We start from the raw sequence: 19,073 nt of genomic DNA, 5'->3' as shown, positions 1-19,073 counted from the left end.
TTTTAGTCTCTCTGATATTATCTACGTCCCCTAAATTGATGGCTTTTGTATCATTCAGGTTGGGTTTGGGTCTTTCTTCAAAGTGATTTAATTCCTTACTAATCTCTTCAAAAGCCTCATCCTCATCATATTCTGATTCGTCATCACACTCTACTTCTTGAATTATTATTTCAAAATCAGATTGATGTTTAAGACTGGGCTGAGGATTCCTCATGCATACCATGTCATTAGAACCAGCGTAAAAAGAACTTTACAGAAAAGAAAAGAAAAACAAAAAGGAAAACCATCAAGAATGATAAAGAAAGGGAGATTGCATTTCATTGAATGATAAAAGATAACAAGGTTTGCACAATCAAACAGACTGAAAGATAACAATCTGGATTACAACCCTGGAATAACCCAGACAAACTGAAGGAAAATCAAAATAAATTACCAAAACTCCTTCGAGCGGGGAGAGGAGTAGCCTTCCAATTGTTAAGCTTTGTCTTTGTCCCGACAAATTGCACTTCCGCATTGCTATAACCTTCTCCAATTTCTACCATGTTTACATCGTCGAACAATTTCTCGAATTTTTCAATTAATTCCTTGCCAGGATCAATCACAGAACTTGGAATTGTTGTTACTGGGCGACTTCTGGTACCGGACTTGACAAATGATCTGGAAAGATGTGGGACCAGCTTTGGAAGGACCCATGCCCTCTATTTCAATTTCCTAGCTCTTTTTATGTCTGCAGTTGTGGGCTTGAATCTCAGGCCAAATGTTCCCAAGTTTTTAGGGAGGGACACTGGCTCTATGATGCCCTGCAGAGATGAACCCAAACCTTTGCCTGGTACAAAACCATTCTTTAACATTTCAAAGGCCACCCTGACTGATGCGGCAGTTATCTTTTGATTTGGAATGTGTTTCCCCTTTGGAACTTTCTCGACCAACATCGTGTCAAAAACCTGGTAGACCCACAGCTCCTTGTCATCTTCCATTTCAATGAATGGCATAACGGAATTGCTATGGGCGCACAAATTATCTTCGACGTGCACAACTATTTCATGTCTATCCCATTCAAATTTGACCATCTGGTGTAGTGTTGATGGGACTGCTTTAGCCGCGTAAATCCATGGTCGACCTAACAACAGATTGTAGGAAATAACTATGTCTAGCACCTAGAACTCCATTGTGAACTCAACTGGCCCTATTGTTAGCTCTAGCACTATATCCCCAATTGAATCTTTGCCTTCGCCATCAAATTCCCGCACGCATATATTGTTCTTATGAATCCTCTCATCTTCTACTTTCAACTTGCTCAGAGTGGAGAGAGGGAAAATATTCGCACTGGAACTGTTATCGACCAATACCCGGGTAACTACGGAGTCCTCACATTTCACCGTAAGGTAAAGAGCTCTGTTGTGCTCAGTACCTTCTACAGGCAATTCCTCGTCAGAAAAAGTGACTCTGTTCACTTCAAAGATTTTGTTGGCTATCTTTTCCAGATGATTCACTGAGGTTTTATCGGGAACATGAGCCTCATTCAGGATTTTCATTAAGGCTTGACGATTCTCGTCTGAGTAGATTAACAATGTCAATATTGAAATCTGAGCAAGCGTCTTTTTCAATTGTTCCACGATAGAATAGTCTTGAATCTTCATCTTTCTCAAGAATTCCTCTGCCTCTTCTTCAGTTACAGCTTTTTTCACTAATACTGGGTTATCTTTAGCTTTTCTTAACTCCTCGGGGGCAAAGCATCTCCCTGAACGAGTCAAACCCTGGGTCTCACAGACTTCTTCTTTAACTTCTTTCCCATTATATGTCACTGTCACCCGTTCATAATTCCATGGAATAGCCCTGCTATTGACTATCGGTAATTGGCTTACCGGCTTAATAATGACATGATCTGTGCGGGCACCCTCCACAATTACGATAGGTCTGCTTGCCACTCCTGTAACAACCACTTTCACCCTTTCTTGTTTTTCTGCCACATCACTTGAAAACCTCTTCGACTTGAGTATTGATCTTTCACTTGTTGATTGTTCAATTGGCTTGACCTCACTGGACCGAATCATCATGACGGTCTGTGAAGGCTTCCTGGGCTCCCCTCCCTTATGCATTATTTCAATCATATTTGTCTCTTGGTGGGTTGGCATCAGATTCTGGTTGATATTGGGCGCCTCTGGAGCTTGAACTTCAATTCTATTAGTATCAATGAGCTCCTGGATAGCACTTTTTAGGTGTCAGCACTTCTCCGTGTCATGACCCGGAGTACCAGAATAATATTCACAGCTTACAGAATAATCCAGATTTTTTGGGGGAGGATTTGGCAATTTTGCATGTATCGGCCTTAGCATGTCCAGTTGTCTTAGCCTGTGAAACAGACTAGTATATAACTCTCCCAATGGAGTAAAGGTTTTCTTTTTCTGCAACTTTTCATCCTTAAATGCTTGATTAGGCCGGAAACTTGGTCCAGGAGGGTTTCGGTAGGCTCGTGGTGGTGGATAAGTGTTTTAGGGAATGGGCGCACACCATTGCGCTTGGGCAAGAGGTTGGTTGTATGTTTGGGCGTGGTGGACAGAAAAATGAGGTTCTGGTGGAGGTTAATAGTGTTAGGGTGGATTATACTGGTTGTAGGGGTAAGTTTGGTGGTGGGGTCGAGGCTGATTATAGTGGTAAGATGAGCCTCTAGGTCCGAACCAAGCTCCTGAATCAATTGTCCTCACATCCTCTCTCTTCTTATTCCCAATTATTCCTCTCGTGCTGCCTTGAATAGCCTGAGTGGTTGCCTTAATAGACAAATAGCTCATGATTTTATTCGACTTGAGCCCTTCTTTTACCATATCCCCATTTTCACCACTTCGTTGAAGGATTTGCCTACAGCCGATACCAGATGACAGAAACAAGTGGGCTCTAAGGCCTACAGGAAATAATCCACCATTTCACTTTCTTTCATCGGAGGGTCAACCCTCGCTGCTTGCTCTCTCCGACGGAAACCATACTCTCTGAAACTTTTACTGTGCTTTTTCTCAAGTTTTGTCAAGGATAGTCGATCCGGAATGACCTCGAGATTGTACTGGAAGTAACAAGCAAATGCCTGGGCTAGATCATCCCATGTGTACCATCTTCCGTGATCTTGCTGGGTATACCATTCCAACGCTGAACCACTCAAACTTTGACTGAAATATGCCATTAGCAATTCATCCTTCCCTCCAGCTCCCCTCATTTTGCTACAAAACCCTCTCAAGTGCGTTATTGGATCATCGTGCCCATCGTACAAATCAAACTTGGGCATCTTAAACCCTGCCAGCAATTGCACATCTGGAAACAGACATATGTCTTTGTAAGCCACACTTACTTGACCTCCCAACCCCCACATGTCCCTAAATGACTGTTCTAAGCTTTTAACTTTCCTGAACATCTCCTCATATTCGGGATTTTTGGACGGTTTCTCAGCTTCCACAGGAAGATCAAAACGAGGAGTGTAAGAATAGGGTTTTGGAGCTTTGAAAGTGGGCTCAGGGGGGTAATACTAGTTGTCATGAGCCTGGAATAAAGGCTCCCTGGAGGATCGGTGAATTGTAGCAGGCGGTAGTGCTATGAAGATAGGAGTGGCTGGTGGAGGAGGGTACGAAACTGGTTTGGGTGGTGGAGCTTGCGGGGTTTGGGAGGTGGTGCCTTGGTAGTGATGGTAAATAGGAAATCCTGCAGATGAATCAACAGTAGGATGTTCCTGGGTTTGAGTCAATGGCAGGATGAAAGTAGGGTTGGCGGGGTAAGCTGGTGGTGGTTGCCCTTTTGCCCAGGCCTGGTACATTTCGGCCATCTACTGCTTCAACTTATACATCTCTTCTTTCATCGAATTAACATCCAATTCTTCCATCTCTCTTGAAGGATCGATGCTACTAGCATCAAGTTCTTGGTTAGATATGATCAACTCGCCTTTGGACTTGGTGTTGTATGGATGAGTTGTCAGAATACTCAACAAACTAACTGTCACACCTCCTTTTTCCGCACCCGCGAGGGCGCAAGGGAGTTTTTTCCAATTAAAGGACAATCGAAACGGGATTGGTTTATTTATTTCAGAGTCGCCACTTGGGAGATTTAGGGTGTCCCAAGTCACCAATTTTAATCCCGAATCAAGGAAAAGAATGACTCTATATTATAGTCTGCGTACCAGAAATCCGGATAAGGAATTCTGTTAACCCGGGAGAAGGTGTTAGGCATTCCCGAGTTCCGTGGTTCTAGCACGGTCGCTCAACTGTTATATTCGGCTTGGTTATCTGATTTTATACAAATATGAACTTATGTGCAAATTTTAACTTTTTACCGCTTTCATAATTATTATTTTTAAAGAATGTGAACATCGCTTAAAACATGTCTTTGGACTGCGTCACATGAAATGCACCCACAATCCGAAATATATTTTATTTGATGTTTTGGGATTTGGATTTGGGTCGCATGAAATACACCCCTAGTTTAGGAAAGTAGATTATTAAACACGCGCCTAAAGAGACTATCGCGTTATTATTTTGGGAAGACCGTGAAATTCGCTAAACGACCCTCCTGAATTCTAAGTAGTTTAAAACAAGTATTTACTGAGGGCCCCGCAATTTGCATTTTTATTCGGCGAGGCTCATCTCATTCTTATTTTTTAAAGGAGTTTGCAACGTCATGGAAATGCATCTCCGACCACGTCACAATCAATGTACCCGTGATTAGATACACATTTCGACTTCGTTGAGATTTGGATTTGGGTCACATAAATGTGCACCCGAGTTCAGGGAGATAACATTATTAAAGGCGCGCCTAAAGCAACTAGCGCATTATTATTTTTGGGTAGGGCCGTGAAATTTGCTAAACGGCCCGTCCCGGAATCTAAGTATTTAATATATACATTTAACGAGGGCTCCACAATCTGTACATTTTTATTTGGCGAAGCTCGTCTCGTTTTATTTATTTATTTATTCTTTTATTATTATTATTTTTTCTTATTTTTATTTTTTAAAATAAAAAGGGACAAAGCTAAAATACCTACATTTTGGCTACTTTGCAGGGTCACGGGTTGTAGATTGAACTTATTTGATGAAACGAGTATTTTTTCGCGGAATTAAAATCACTACTATAATTTTAACATTACTACTACATGTGCAAACAATTATTAAGACAAACTAAAATAACTAACATCTTACAGAATGTGTACAAACGCCTATTGTGACAAATATTTGGATAACAATAATCTGAGCATGAAGAAACAAAATGTCGGATAACTACTTAAAATAACGAAACAAAGGAAAAGACATTCACGGTCAAATTTCAGTGCCACACGGAGTTAATTAACAAGAAATAGCAATTTACAAACATCATATGTATATGTCTCGCTTGCTTGCATACTATTCGCATGAACTAGGATTGTATTTCAACAAACACATGTACATATTACTAAACAACAAATATGAAGGACACGGACAGAGATGACCTACTTGATATTATCGTCCGGTGCGTTGGACCTGCGACGAAACCTCAGACAACAACCTCGACGTACCGGACCTCGACGAACCAAAGTCGACCTCGACGGAAAACAGAAAACTCGGACCCACAACTGTCAACAACCAAGGATTGTTTGGTTGCTGCTGTATTTTTCCGGCGCAACACCTGGTACGTAAAGCTGCAGCAGGAGGGGGTTGTTTGGGCAGTTGAAGAAGAAGTCGATAGGGCTGAACGACGAGCAGCAGGGGTTGTGGGGAAGCTGGAAGGGTCGTTTGGTAATGCGACGCAGCAAACGCAGCCAAAACTGCTGCTCGACAGGAGACGATGAAGCTACTATTTTTTTTTCGGGCAATGGCAGTCGAAGGGCAGCGACGACGGGGCTGGTGCGTTGGGGGGGTGGTTTGCGACTGGTTTCTGTTTGGTTATGGTGGTTTCACGGTGGTGGGGAAGTTCGGAGGTGGTAACGACGATGGTGAATGTTCGGAGGAGCTGGGCGTCGTTTGTCGTGGTGGGTTTGGACGTGGTGTTTGGGTCTGTTTATGGTGGTTCCGGCAGCTGGGGCGACGAATGGAGCTGGTGGTTATGGTGGTGAGGCAGACGAGGGTTATGGGGTTGGTCACGGTGGTTGATGAAGAAGAACGTGAAGCTGTCGCTGCTGCTCGACGGGGAAGTTTGGAAAAGTGGAGGTTACGGGTAGTGTCGTTTGGGTGGTGACGACATCGGGGTTGTTGATGGAGGTGGTACGATGGTGGTTTTTGTTCTTCACGGTAGGTTTTCTTCTTCTTCTCTAGGAAGAAGAAGGTCTACAGTACCCTTTTCAAATTTTTCCAAAAGTCCTGTCCGTCCCCAAAAAAAATTCAAAAGGTCCCCCTTTTCAAAAATGCCTTGTCCGTGTATTTAGTATGGTTTTGCCCAGGGAAATGAGCCCCACGCGTGGTGGGGTTCGAGGCTTGTGTCCCCCACGCGTGGTGGGGTTCCCTATGTGTCGTGGACTCGGTTTATTATGGGCTAGGTCCGAAAATTAGGCCTAAAACCGGGTAGTTTGAACCCGAATATTATTTTTTTGCCCGGACCGGAGAAATAGGCACACGACGTTGCTCAACTAGTCCTATGTAAGTAAAATAACTAACAAAAATAAGACTAATATTTAAACAAAACTATATCTTTTTAAGTATATTTTTCAAGATTTAAAATATCTACAAAATATTAATAAAACTATTTTTTGTAATTTTCGTTTTTTATATAAAGATAAAATATAAAGTAATATTTTTGTATTTTTTCCAAATTAAAATGACTACAAAACATTAATAGAATTATATTTTTTTGTAATTTTCGAAATTATATAAAGTACAAAAATAAAGTGCAATTTTTGTATTTTTCAAGTTTATGAGAGATACATAAACTAAAATTTATATATATATTTTTTGTAATTTTCTTTTTGCAACAAAATAAAGTAAAAATAGTTAAAATAGCTATACTAGACCCAATTTCACATATTCACGCTAAAAATGTGAAAATTCTCGGGGAGGGTCAAAAATCCGGTGTCTACAGCTGCCCCTCTTTGACTGGAAACACGAAGAGTTTTCCGACAAAGAACGACTAGACATGTTTTTGACCCGACCATTACTTGGACGGACTACACTAAGGAAAGGGAGGGAATGTGACCGAGCCCTGGTATCTGAGCTGCCTACATATCCTTGGTTATACAGGAATCAGGCCACGTGTAGTTCGGGAATGAGAGAGATAGTGAAGTGTACCGAGGTGGAGAGCCGATCGAGGTGCCGTTCCGTTGAGGTTCCGGTCCGCGGTCCTGTCATTACAACAAAAATGAAAACTGAAAAAGACTAACTAAGCCTATCAGCTACTAGTTACAAGGATTTCTATCTCTAAGTCTTCTGAAACTTGATCTTGAGTCTTGAATGGTGCTTCATACAGACTTTGGATTTGAACCTTGGTATTTGCTAGTTGTAGGCGCTAGTTCTTGAGCAGATCACATCTGTTCTCCACATCCGTGCTTCGAATTCATTCATTTTTCTTTTTTTTTCTTTTTTTCTTTTTGTTTTTTCTTTTTTTTTCTTTTTTTTTCTTTTTGTTTTTGTGACTAGCTTTCGTTGACTATCTCAGACTGTTGACTCGCATTTTTGAGGCGAGCTTCTTGTTGTTTCTAACTTGGATTGAATGTTGGGGATTTTGTTGTAGCCTTCTGCCTCCAATGGGTTACGGCTTGACCTTGAACGATGTTCCTCTGTTCTACAGGCGGACCCCTAACTTCTTCAATCTTTGACATATAACAACCTCCGCTCTACAGGCAGGCTCCTGACAACCAACATAAACAACACAAATGAAATTTCCTCACCCAGTTTGCACTGGGAAGGTTTGTGAGTCGTTAGCAAAATTGTAACCCCCTGATACTGCTGATGCAGTGCTGAGAGTGAACTAAAGACTAGACTAGGATGTGCATCTCCTACGGGTAAAATCTCAATTTAGGAAGTGAGTCTCCTAAAATAAAATATAACCTGAAAAAGCCAAGCTAGGAAGCGTGCCTCCTATTGGTAAAACATGGAACGTATTCCCTTGTTATACAGGTGGGCGCCTGGCTTCAACACTTGAAATGAAAAGACTGAAATGTATGCCTCTGTTCTATGGGCGGGCTCCCAACTTCAACACTTGTAATGAAAAAGACTGAAATGTATTCCTCTCGTTATACAGGTGGGCGCCTGGCAAGAAATTTAAAGACTGAAAGTATTCCTCTCGTTGTACAGGTGGGCGCCCGGGTTTAGGAAAATGACTCTTTTTTTTCAAAACGTTTTTTTTTTTAGCATCTTAGGAGAAAGATTCATCAGACTATGATTTGGATCCTAGGAGAAGATTCGTCAGACTAGGTCTCTATCTTAGGAGAAAAAATTCATCGGACTAAGATTTTGATCCTAGGAGAAGGTTCGTCAGACTAGGTCTTGTTTTTTTGGTATCTTAGGAGAAAGATTCATCAGACTAAGATTTTGATCCTAGGAGAAGGTTCGTCAGACTAGGTCTCTATCTTAGGAGAAAAATTCGTCAGACTAAGATTTTGATCCTAGGAGAAGGTTCATCGGACTAGGTCTTGTTTTTTGGTATCTTAGGAGAAAGATTCATCAGACTAAGATTTGGATCCTAGGAGAAGGTTCGTCAGACTAGGTCTCTATCTTAGGAGAAAAATTCGTCAGACTAAGATTTTGATCCTAGGAGAAGGTTCATCAGACTAGGTCTTGTTTTTTTGGTATCTTAGGAGAAAGATTCATCAGACTAAGATTTTGATCCTAGGAGAAGGTTCGTCAGACTAGGTCTCTATCTTAGGAGAAAAATTCGTCAGACTAAGATTTTGATCCTAGGAGAAAGTTCATCGGACTAGGTCTTTATTTTTTGGTATCTTAGGAGAAAGATTCATCAGACTAAGATTTGGATCCTAGGAGAAGGTTCGTCAGACTAGGTCTTTATCTTAGGAGAAAAATTCGTCAGACTAAGATTTTGATCCTAGGAGAAGGTTCATCAGACTAGGTCTTGTTTTTTGGTATCTTAGGAGAAAGATTCATCAGACTAAGATTTTGATCCTAGGAGAAGGTTTGTCAGACTAGGTCTCTATCTTAGGAGAAAGATTCATCAGACTAAGATTTTGATCCTAGGAGAAGGTTCGTCAGACTAGGTCTCTATCTTAGGAGAAAAATTCGTCAGACTAAGATTTTGATCCTAGGAGAAGGTTCATCGGACTAGGTCTCTATTTTTTGGTATCTTAGGAGAAAGATTCATCAGACTAAGATTTGGATCCTAGGAGAAGGATCGTCAGACTAGGTCTCTATCTTAGGAGAAAAATTCATCAGACTAAGATTTTGATTCTAGGAGAAGGTTCGTCAGACTAGGTCTCTATCTTAGGAGAAAAATTCGTCAGACTAAGATTTTGATCCTAGGAGAAGGTTCATTAGACTAGGTCTTGTTTTTTTGGTTATCTTAGGAGAAAGATTCATCAGACTAAGATTTTGATCCTAGGAGAAGGTTCATCAGACTAGGTCTCTATTTTAGGAGAAAAATTCGTCAGACTAAGATTTTGATCCTAGGAGAAGGTTCATCAGACTAGGTCTTGTTTTTTTTTATTATTATTTTTTTTATCTTTATATTTAACAACCACTTAGGAGGAAATGCATCTCCTACGGGTGAAACTAAAACGAACTTAGGAGGAAATGCGTCTCCTAGGGGGTAAAACTTAAACTTAGGAGGAAATGCGTCTCCTATGGGTAAAACTTAAACTTAGGAGGAAATGCGTCTCCTATGGGTAAAAGTGAACTTAGGAGGAAATGCGTCTCCTATGGGTAAAACTTAAACTTAGGAGGAAATGCATCTCCTATGGGTGAAACTAAAACAAACCTAGAAGGAAATGCGTCTCCTATGGGTAAAACTAAAACAACCTTAGGAGGAAATGCATCTCCTATGGGGTGAAACTAAAACACATTTAGGAGGAAATGCATCTCCTATGAGGTGAAACTAAAACAATCTTAGGAGGAAATGCATCTCCTATGGGTAAAACTAAAACTTAGGAGGAAATGCATCTCCTATGGGTGCAACTAAAATGAACTTAGGAGGAAATGCATCTCTTATGGGTAGAACTCTAACGATTTCAAACTAGGAAGTGCGTCTCCTATTAATGAAACCTTCGCTTTCTCTTTTTTTTTTGAATTATTTACTTACCTGTGTTGTCTTCCCTCGAAACTGTTGGGGATTATTTAGACGGGGATGACTTTCCTTTTCTTTTTCTTTTGTTTTTTTTTATCTTTTTATTCTTTTTGTTTTTCTTTTTATTATTCTTTTTTTTATTCCTTTTTTGTTTTGTTTTTGCATAGCTTCTTCCTTCAAAGACTACCTCCCTTGATTTACTTACCTGTTGGGGGTAAAATGTTATCAGCTGGGGGTACCTGACTTCCAGAAAATTTTCTAAATGGAAGGAAAATTTTCTGCCCCAGTTTGATAATATCCCTTGTGGCATGCGTTTCTGCATCAATGCCATTTCCTTTACCTGTTTCAAATCAAACAAAATTTGTTAGTTTAAAACATGGTGGTTGGCTGTGATACTCCTATTGGGATTGCTTTCCCTTTCTCCTTCATTGCGCTGTGCTCCACGACTTGTTGGGGATGATATTATGTGCTGGGGATAATCCCTTCCTGCTGGGGATATCCCTCTTCTTTTGTGGCATAGCTTGGAAACTGGCATTTCCCCGACCTTTTAGTCTAGTATGGATTTCGCCGAATCATGCTCACTGCTCTCCTTGCTTTGTTCACGGGCCTTGTCTTTGAGGTTTATAACCTTGGTTTTGGCAAGGATATCCCTCTTGACGCTCGTCAATCCTTTTGTCAATTCCCTTTTGCTGGGGATATCTTTATTGACACTGGCCTCGCGCTTGTTCCTTGCTGACTATACCATTTGGATGTACTAGTCAGATCTCATCTTGAAAAGCTGATGGCATATTTGAAGTCATTTCATACTTGTTCTGGCCCGACAGACTCTATTGGGGAATTTTTCTATGAAAGGAGAAAGATAAAAGAAACAAAATAAAAGACAAAGGAAACGATGACTCTTTTACAAAAGAAACTATAAATAAAAATCTATCAAACGCAGATACCGACTCTAATGGCCATGACATGCGTATGTGGCCTATCCTCTGCCGTCAATCATCTTTTAAGATCTTCAATTGGCGATTCCCCCTCTGATTCTCAATCTTATTCGACTTGTAGTGCCCGAAGGGTTTTCACTATCAAGTCTCTCTCATTTTTGGGTTCTTCTCTCAGCTTTCATCGCCTTATGGTGCCTGTGAAGGTTTTCACCAATAAGACTCTCTCGTTTTATATCTCTCTCCAGCTGGGGATTTGGAGTGTTGCTGGTATGACTCTTTCTGTTGGAGATTAGAGTCCTTTCTGCTGTGGAACAGAATGTTATGTTCGCCGGTAAGACTCTTCATTTGTCTGACTTGGCATTTTTTGAAGACTGGTCAGAAGGTCTTTCTTTGGACCGTAATGTGGGTTTTGGATAGGCTAGAAAGAAAGGGTATAAAAGGCTCAAAAAAATACATTAATTTTGGGTTATTAGTTACAACCTTCGGAATTAGATTTATTTACAACAAACGCAACCTTTGCCCCAATTTCTTGCTTGGGGATATTTTAATTAATTTTTTTTCATTTTTCAAAACTATGACCGAGCCGTGAAGCGCCTACGTATCCTCTTTGAGGAATCAGGTCAAACGTAGTTCCCAATTCCTCTTTTTCATTTGATTTTTTTTTCTTTGTTATCAATTTTCTTTTCTTTTCTTTTCTTTTTTTTCGTTGTTGTTTTCTTTCTTTCTCTTTTTTTTTTCTTCGTTGCTACTGATTCCGAACGGGGGTATGGAAGAAAAATAAATAAGGCTCAAAAGGGGTAACGAAGGATAGAGTGTTTGGGTAGCAGAACAAAATGCCTTCGTCATTCCAATCTTTAAAACATGCCAGGTGCAAACAACACAATTAAACGATAGATTTATAGTCTCTTCCGATGGTGCTGGACTTGACAATTATATTCAACATCTGTTTGTTCATTTTTCACTTCTAAAGCACCGTTGGGCGACACTCTCTTTCTCCTTATTATGAACGACCCTCATGCCAATTTGGCGAATCTTGCATTTAACGGTTTATGTTTTACTTGCCCCAGTTCTACATGACTCGGGCTCCAGATAATCTTGAACCGTTCTTATTCCCTTTAAATGCTTTGACACCTTCCCAGGGTTTCATGATTAACTTTTAAGATTAGGCCCAAACGGGTACGCATGTCATGTCCCTAGAATCGGTTTTGAACAAAAATGATAAAAGGACTAAACAAAAAGATGACTGGAAATAATAAAAGACCGGATTTTGTATTAGACTACCGGTGAAATGGTTTAAATAACGAAACAAACAAAACAATCCAGAACAAAATCCTAAAACAAACTGGACAAGACAACATCCGACTTATAACCCTAATAAACCGAACAACAGAAATGACAACAAAATGAGCCACCACAAGCTTCTCTCTTGCTGACCAAGGAACGAAGCGTCCTCCCACTTTATCAAAAAATTGGCATCTTAGCCACTGAGCTTTGCATCAATACTGCCAAGACCATTACCCGCTTCAACATCGTCACCCTCTGTCAACAAGTTCTCGATAGGGTTCGAGTGCTCCATGTCACTGTTATTGATCACAATCCGCCCTTCTTGGATCATTCTTTCTATTTCTCTTTTCAAATCCCGACAGCTTTCAACATTGTGCCCCTGGGCATTGGAATGGTATTCACACCTTTTAGAAGGGTCAAAGCTTCTTGCACGTGGGTCCACACGATTTGGAGGAATAGGTGCAATCATGTCATGATTCTTTAATTTCTCAAATAAGCTTTCATAGGACTCTCCTATTGGTGTAAAATTATCTTTCAACCTTTGTTCCCCTTTATACCACTGGCTTGGCTGTGGGTTATAGGGCACCTGAAAATTTTGTGGAGACTTCTGGAGATTTTGTGATGCTCGTGCTCGCCTCCTGGGGTGTTTTGGTGGCTGGACAACATACTGAGGTGGAGCGACAGAGTATTGAGCGTCCTGAGGTGGATAATACTGCTCAGGGGAGCCATAGAAAATCTGAGGAGGCTGCTCATACCTTCGAGATGTTCTCCTGGGACCTCTTCTAGACCCTGATGTCATCATGATTTCTTCAATCTCCTCATTTGTGTCGCTAAGATTATCTGAATCAACCCGGACAACCTGAGTTGCGGCTTTAAGAACAACTTGACTTATAATTTTGCCTGTCTTAAGACCATTCTCTACCATTTCTCCAATTTTGATTGCTTCCGAGAAGGTTTTGCCAACTGCGGACACCATGTTTTGAAAGTAATCTGGCTCTTGCGCTTGAAGGAAGACAGTAATTAGCTCGTGGTCATCCATGGGTGGCTTAACTCGAGCTGCTTGCTCTCTCCATTTTATGGCATATTCCCTGAAACTTTCACTTGGTTTCTTCTTCAGGTTTGAAAGGGAAATGCGGTCTGGGGGAATGTCGATGTTGTATTGGAACTGTCTGACAAAGGCCTGTGCCATGTCATCCCAGACATACCAGCGAGACGTGTCTTGATCCATAAACCCATTCGGAGGCTACTCCCGTAAGGCTTTCCACAAAATAAGCCATTAACAATTCTTCATTTCTTCCCGCACCTCTCAGTTGATTGCAATACCTTTTCAGGTGGGCTATGGGATCTCCATGTCCATCGTACTTTTCAAATTTGGGAGTCTTGAACCCAGGCGGCAAGTGGACATCGGGGAACATACATAGATCTTTGAAGGCAACACTCTTTTGGCCTGCCAACCTTTGCATGTTTTCCAACCATTGTTCTAAGCTTTTCACTCTTTGGGTCATTTCTTCCTGTACCATCTTTCGGCCAGGCTTCTCAGTTTTTGCAGCAAGATCAAACGAGTACGAGTGGTACTCAGGAGAGTGGTACTGCTCTTGTTGTGCCGCAAATTGTGACTCATGACGAGGAACCCTCCGACTCTGAGTCTCTGGAGCACTTGTAACAGCTTCGACGTTAGTTGTCATTTTTCTTTGAGGCACAAACCGACCACCTCAACTTTCTTCACATTTCAAAACCAAATATGTTAGAATGGACTCAGTCGGTCCTTATTATTATCAATATATATATATATATATATATATATATATATATATATATTTATTTTTTTTACCTTTGTTTTCCTTTTTTCTTTTTTTTTTCTCTTTTTCATTTTTTTTTGTGGTCGAATCTTATGGAGATTGCCTACGTATCATGACCCTGCATGAATCAGTCCTTGCGTAGTTCGGACCCAATAAAGGATAAGTACTAAACACATTTGTTTTCTGGAATTTACAATTTTCAAATTAAAACAAACTGGATTGCAAAAGTTTAAAAACTAACCATACTAACAGACTTTGACAAAAGACAACAAACGACCTCGAAAATCAAATAACTCGCATACTTTAATCAAAGAATTACAAACTCAAAACAAAAGGGCCAGTTCCTTTCCCCGTTTGCCAAATGCAACCAAACGGTTATTTTTTGCAAATGTGGCCCCTTCCAAATTTCATATAAATTTTGAGGCCGGGGAGGATTATTTTATGACACTTTACAAACTTGTCCATTCTTTTACGAAAATAACCTTTTGACAATTGAAAGATACTCTAAGGCTATTTCGGCAAGAACGGTTTAAAACGCGGCCGAAGCTGGCTCGACTTATTTTGACTAAAAACCCAAACGGTATACACCTGACCGTTGACTCTTTTTTTTTCAAATTACAAAAAAACTGGTGTTGCAAACACGGCCCTTCAGCGCCTCGGGAACGAAGATTTATAGGGCTGTGTGTGTCAACTAGACCAAAAATCCTAAACATGACCCAAAAGTGGCTGTTTATGCAAAGTCAGCCTTCCGGCGTTCCTTTCGGGAACATTCGGCTATTTATGACATAACAACATCACCTGACTTATTTATGACTCTTTTTATCGTTTTTCAAATTAGAAAACTCAATATTGCAAACACGGCCTTTCAACGTCTCGGGGACGAAGATTTTTAAGGCTGTGTGGGTCAACTGGACCAAATCTTAAATATGACCCAAAAGTGGCTGTTTATGCAAAGTCAGCCTTCCGGCGTCCCCTTCGGGAACATTCGGCTATGTCTTCATAAAACAGCGTCACCCGACTTCTTAGAAATTTGACATATATATTTTGCTATTATTAGCAAAAGGGGAGGTTGGACACCACCCGACTTATTTATGGCAAAATTAAAAATTTGACATATATTTTTTATTTATTTGTTTTTTGGCTATTTTAGCAAAAGGTGGGTTGGACATCACCCGACTTATTTATGACAAGATTAAAATTTTTGATTTTTGGCTATTTTAGCAAAAGGTGGGGTTGGACCCGATGAGGGTTGCCTACGTATCTCACATCCGGTGAGAATCAAACCCGCGTAGTTCGGGCGAATAAACTATTTTTGAGAAGACCCTTTTCCATTTTCTATTCTTTTTTTTTATAGCAAACAAACAAACTATTATTTTTCATTCATAACAAACTAACTAACGTAAAACATAAAACATTCCTTCTTTTTTCATTTGTTTTTCTTATTCTAAAGAAAAAGAAAATGTTTTTTTTTTGGAATTTTTACCTTTAATAAAAGAAATGCTTAAAAAATATTTTTTTTGAATTTTGAATTTTTAAAGAAGAATCAAAATATTTTCGTCTTTTGAATTTTTTTTTTTTGCTTATACATATATTTATTTTGGAGCAAATAATAAAATCACGTTCAACGCCCGACTCATTTTATTTTTATTTTTTGCAAAACAAACTATTTTCTTTTCTATATTTTTTAAAAAAAAAACAAGACGGAACAATGATGATTTTTTCCCTCTATTTTCCTTTGCTTTTAATATAACAAACTAATAAGGCATTTTTTTCATTTTCTTAAAATTTCGGCAGAGTTTCGATACTACTTGGACATTGGTTTTTTCCTTCTAAAAATAAGTAGTTATATCTCTACACTGCCATTTTCTCATCTTTTCACGATTTTCTAATTTGTGGAAAATGATGACAACATACAAAATCTTTTTGAATTTTCCAATGCTCTTTTTTATTTATTATTATTTTGTTATTATTTTCAAAAATTTGGCATGAGGGACATGGGGGATTCCAAGACTTCTTGGATTCCACAAATGTTCCCCATGTGCTTTTCCCAAAAATGAAGCGTGGGGGACATGTGGAATCCCAAGACTTCTTGGATTCCACAAATGGTCCCCATGTGCTTTTCCCAAAAATGAAGCATGGGGGACATAGTGGATTTCAAGACTTCTTGGATTCCACAAATGTTCCCCATGTGCTTTTCCCAAAAAATGAAGCGTGGGGGACATAGGGAATTCCAAGGCTTCTTGGATTCCACAAATGTTCCCCATGCTTTGATTAATATAATAGCATGCTTAATAAAAAATCGTGCAACTTTCTTATTTAACGTGATCAGCATGATAAGAAGTGTCATTTGTCCGCAAATATCATTTGTCCGCCAAATGACTCATTCACCCTTGAATAAATATAACATGTAGCACATAGGATGCCAAAGATGGTCTATTATTTTCAGGTTGCTTGTCCTAGACGGACCCAACCCCTGTGTTGAGTCCCCTAAGTCAAATGCACATGATGCAAATAAACGTTCCTACTAGGGATCCGGCATGTGGCTTTGTTATACTAAGTTCATAACCTGGGTATTTGTTCTAGACCTGGCTTACCCGAGCGGACAACTCGAGCCGAGGATGGGAGCTGTGTACCGGTAACCAAAAGGCCATCCGATTTTGCAACTCCTCCGAATCCTCTTTCTTATTTCGGGTATTGACACTAACAGAATAGGGAGTCTCGACCAGCGAGCTTCTCCCCGGAGGTAAGAAGAGAAGGGTTTCGGCACAGTTTATATATACAGTCCAAATAATATCAAAGCAGTAAAAGCAGCATTTAGCACATTAGGCTCAAACACGTAAAAAACCAGATAATAAATAAAGCCAAATAATAACAATTATTTTAAGCTCGAATTCTTAACCCTGAACCAGTGGTTCTGGGTTACAGATCCCCAGCAGAGTCGCCAGAGCTGTCACACCTCCTTTTTACGCGCCCGCGGGGGCGCAGGGGAGTTTTTTCCAATTAAAGGACAATCGAAATGGGATTGGTTTATTTATTTCAGGGTCGCCACTTGGGAGATTTAGGGTGTCCCAAGTCACCAATTTTAATCCCGAATCGAGGAAAAGAATGACTCTATATTATAGTCTGCGTACCAGAAATCCGGATAAGGAATTATGTTAACCCGGGAGAAGGTTTTAGGCATTCCCGCGTTCCGTGGTTCTAGCACGGTCGCTCAACTGTTATATTCGGCTTGGTTATCTGATTTTATACAAATATGAACTTATGTGCAAATTTTAACTTTTTACCGCTTTCATAATTATTATTTTTAAAGAATGTGAACATCGCTTAAAACATGTCTTTGGACTGCGTCACATGAAATGCACCCACAATCCGAAATATATTTTATTTGATGTTTTGGGATTTGGATTTGGGTCGTATGAAATACACCCCTAGTTTAGGAAAGTAGATTATTAAACACGCGCCTAAAGAGACTATCGCGTTATTATTTTGGGAAGACCGTGAAATTCGCTAAACAGCCCTCTGAATTCTAAGTAGTTTAAAACAAGTATTTACTGAGGGCCCCGCAATTTGCATTTATTATTCGGCGAGGCTCATCTCATTCTTATTTTTTAAAGGAGTTTGCAACGTCATGGAAATGCATCTCCGACCACGTCACAATCAATGTACCCGTGATTAGAGACACATTTCGACTTCGTTGAGATTTGGATTTGGGTCACATAAATGTGCACCCGAGTTCAGGGAGATAACATTATTAAAGGCGCGCCTAAAGCAACTAGCGCATTATTATTTTTGGGTAGGGCCGTGAAATTTGCTAAACGGCCCGTCCCGGAATCTAAGTATTTAATATATACATTTAACGAGGGCTCCACAATCTGTACATTTTTATTTGGCGAAGCTCGTCTCGTTTTATTTATTTATTTATTCTTTTATTATTATTATTTTTTCTTATTTTTATTTTTTAAAATAAAAAGGGACAAAGCTAAAATACCTACATTTTGGCTACTTTGCAGGGTCACGGGTTGTAGATTGAACTTATTTGATGAAACGAGTATTTTTCCGCGGAATTAAAATCACTACTATAATTTTAACATTACTACTACATGTGCAAACAATTATTAAGACAAACTAAAATAACTAACATCTTACAGAATGTGTACAAACGCCTATTGTGACAAATATTTGGATAACAATAATCTGAGCATGAAGAAACAAAATGTCGGATAACTACTTAAAATAACGAAACAAAGGAAAAGACATTCACGGTCAAATTTCAATGCCACACGGAGTTAATTAACAAGAAATAGCAATTTACAAACATCATATGTATATGTCTCGCTTGCTTGCATACTATTCGCATGAACTAGGATTGTATTTCAACAAACACATGTACATATTACTAAACAACAAATATGAAGGACACGGACACAGATGACCTACTTGATATTATCGTCCGGTGCGTTGGACCTGCGACGAAACCTCGGACAACAACCTCGACGTACCGGACCTCGACGAACCAAAGTCGACCTCGACGGAAAATAGAAAACTCGGACCCACAACTGTCAACAACCAAGGATTGTTTGGTTGCTGCTGTATTTTTCCGGCGCAACACCTGGTACGTGAAGCTGCAGCAGGAGGGGGTCGTTTGGGCAGTTGAAGAAGAAGTCGATAGGGCTGAACGACGAGCAGCAGGGGTTGTGGGGAAGCTGGAAGGGTCGTTTGGTGATGCGACGCAGCAAACGCAGCCACAACTGCTGCTCGAAAGGAGACGATGAAGCTACTGTTTTTTTCGGGCAATGGCAGTCGAAGGGCAGCGACGACGGGGCTGGTGCGTTGGGGGGGGGTGGTTTGCGACTGGTTTCTGTTTGGTTATGGTGGTTTCACGGTG

General features: G+C 40.1%; 1 protein-coding gene across 1 annotated transcript; it reads right to left on the bottom strand.

Annotated features, from left to right (window-relative positions):
• Window positions 1–1,157: 1,157 nt before the first annotated feature.
• LOC138887374 (uncharacterized) lies at window positions 1,158–3,400 on the bottom strand. The gene is made up of 3 exons (XM_070169116.1): window positions 2,904–3,400; window positions 2,706–2,856; window positions 1,158–2,201 (listed from the first exon to the last, which is right to left on the bottom strand). Exons 1-3 carry the CDS (start codon window positions 3,398–3,400, stop codon window positions 1,158–1,160), a joined length of 1,692 nt encoding a protein of 563 aa, XP_070025217.1.
• Between the last annotated feature and the right edge of the window lie 15,673 nt (window positions 3,401–19,073).

The sequence above is a fragment of the Nicotiana sylvestris genome, chromosome 3, assembly GCF_000393655.2.
Source record: "Nicotiana sylvestris chromosome 3, ASM39365v2, whole genome shotgun sequence".
NCBI lineage: Eukaryota > Viridiplantae > Streptophyta > Magnoliopsida > Solanales > Solanaceae > Nicotiana > Nicotiana sylvestris.
Note: the sequence above shows the minus strand (reverse complement) of the source record. Positions and strands in the feature narration are given on the sequence as shown.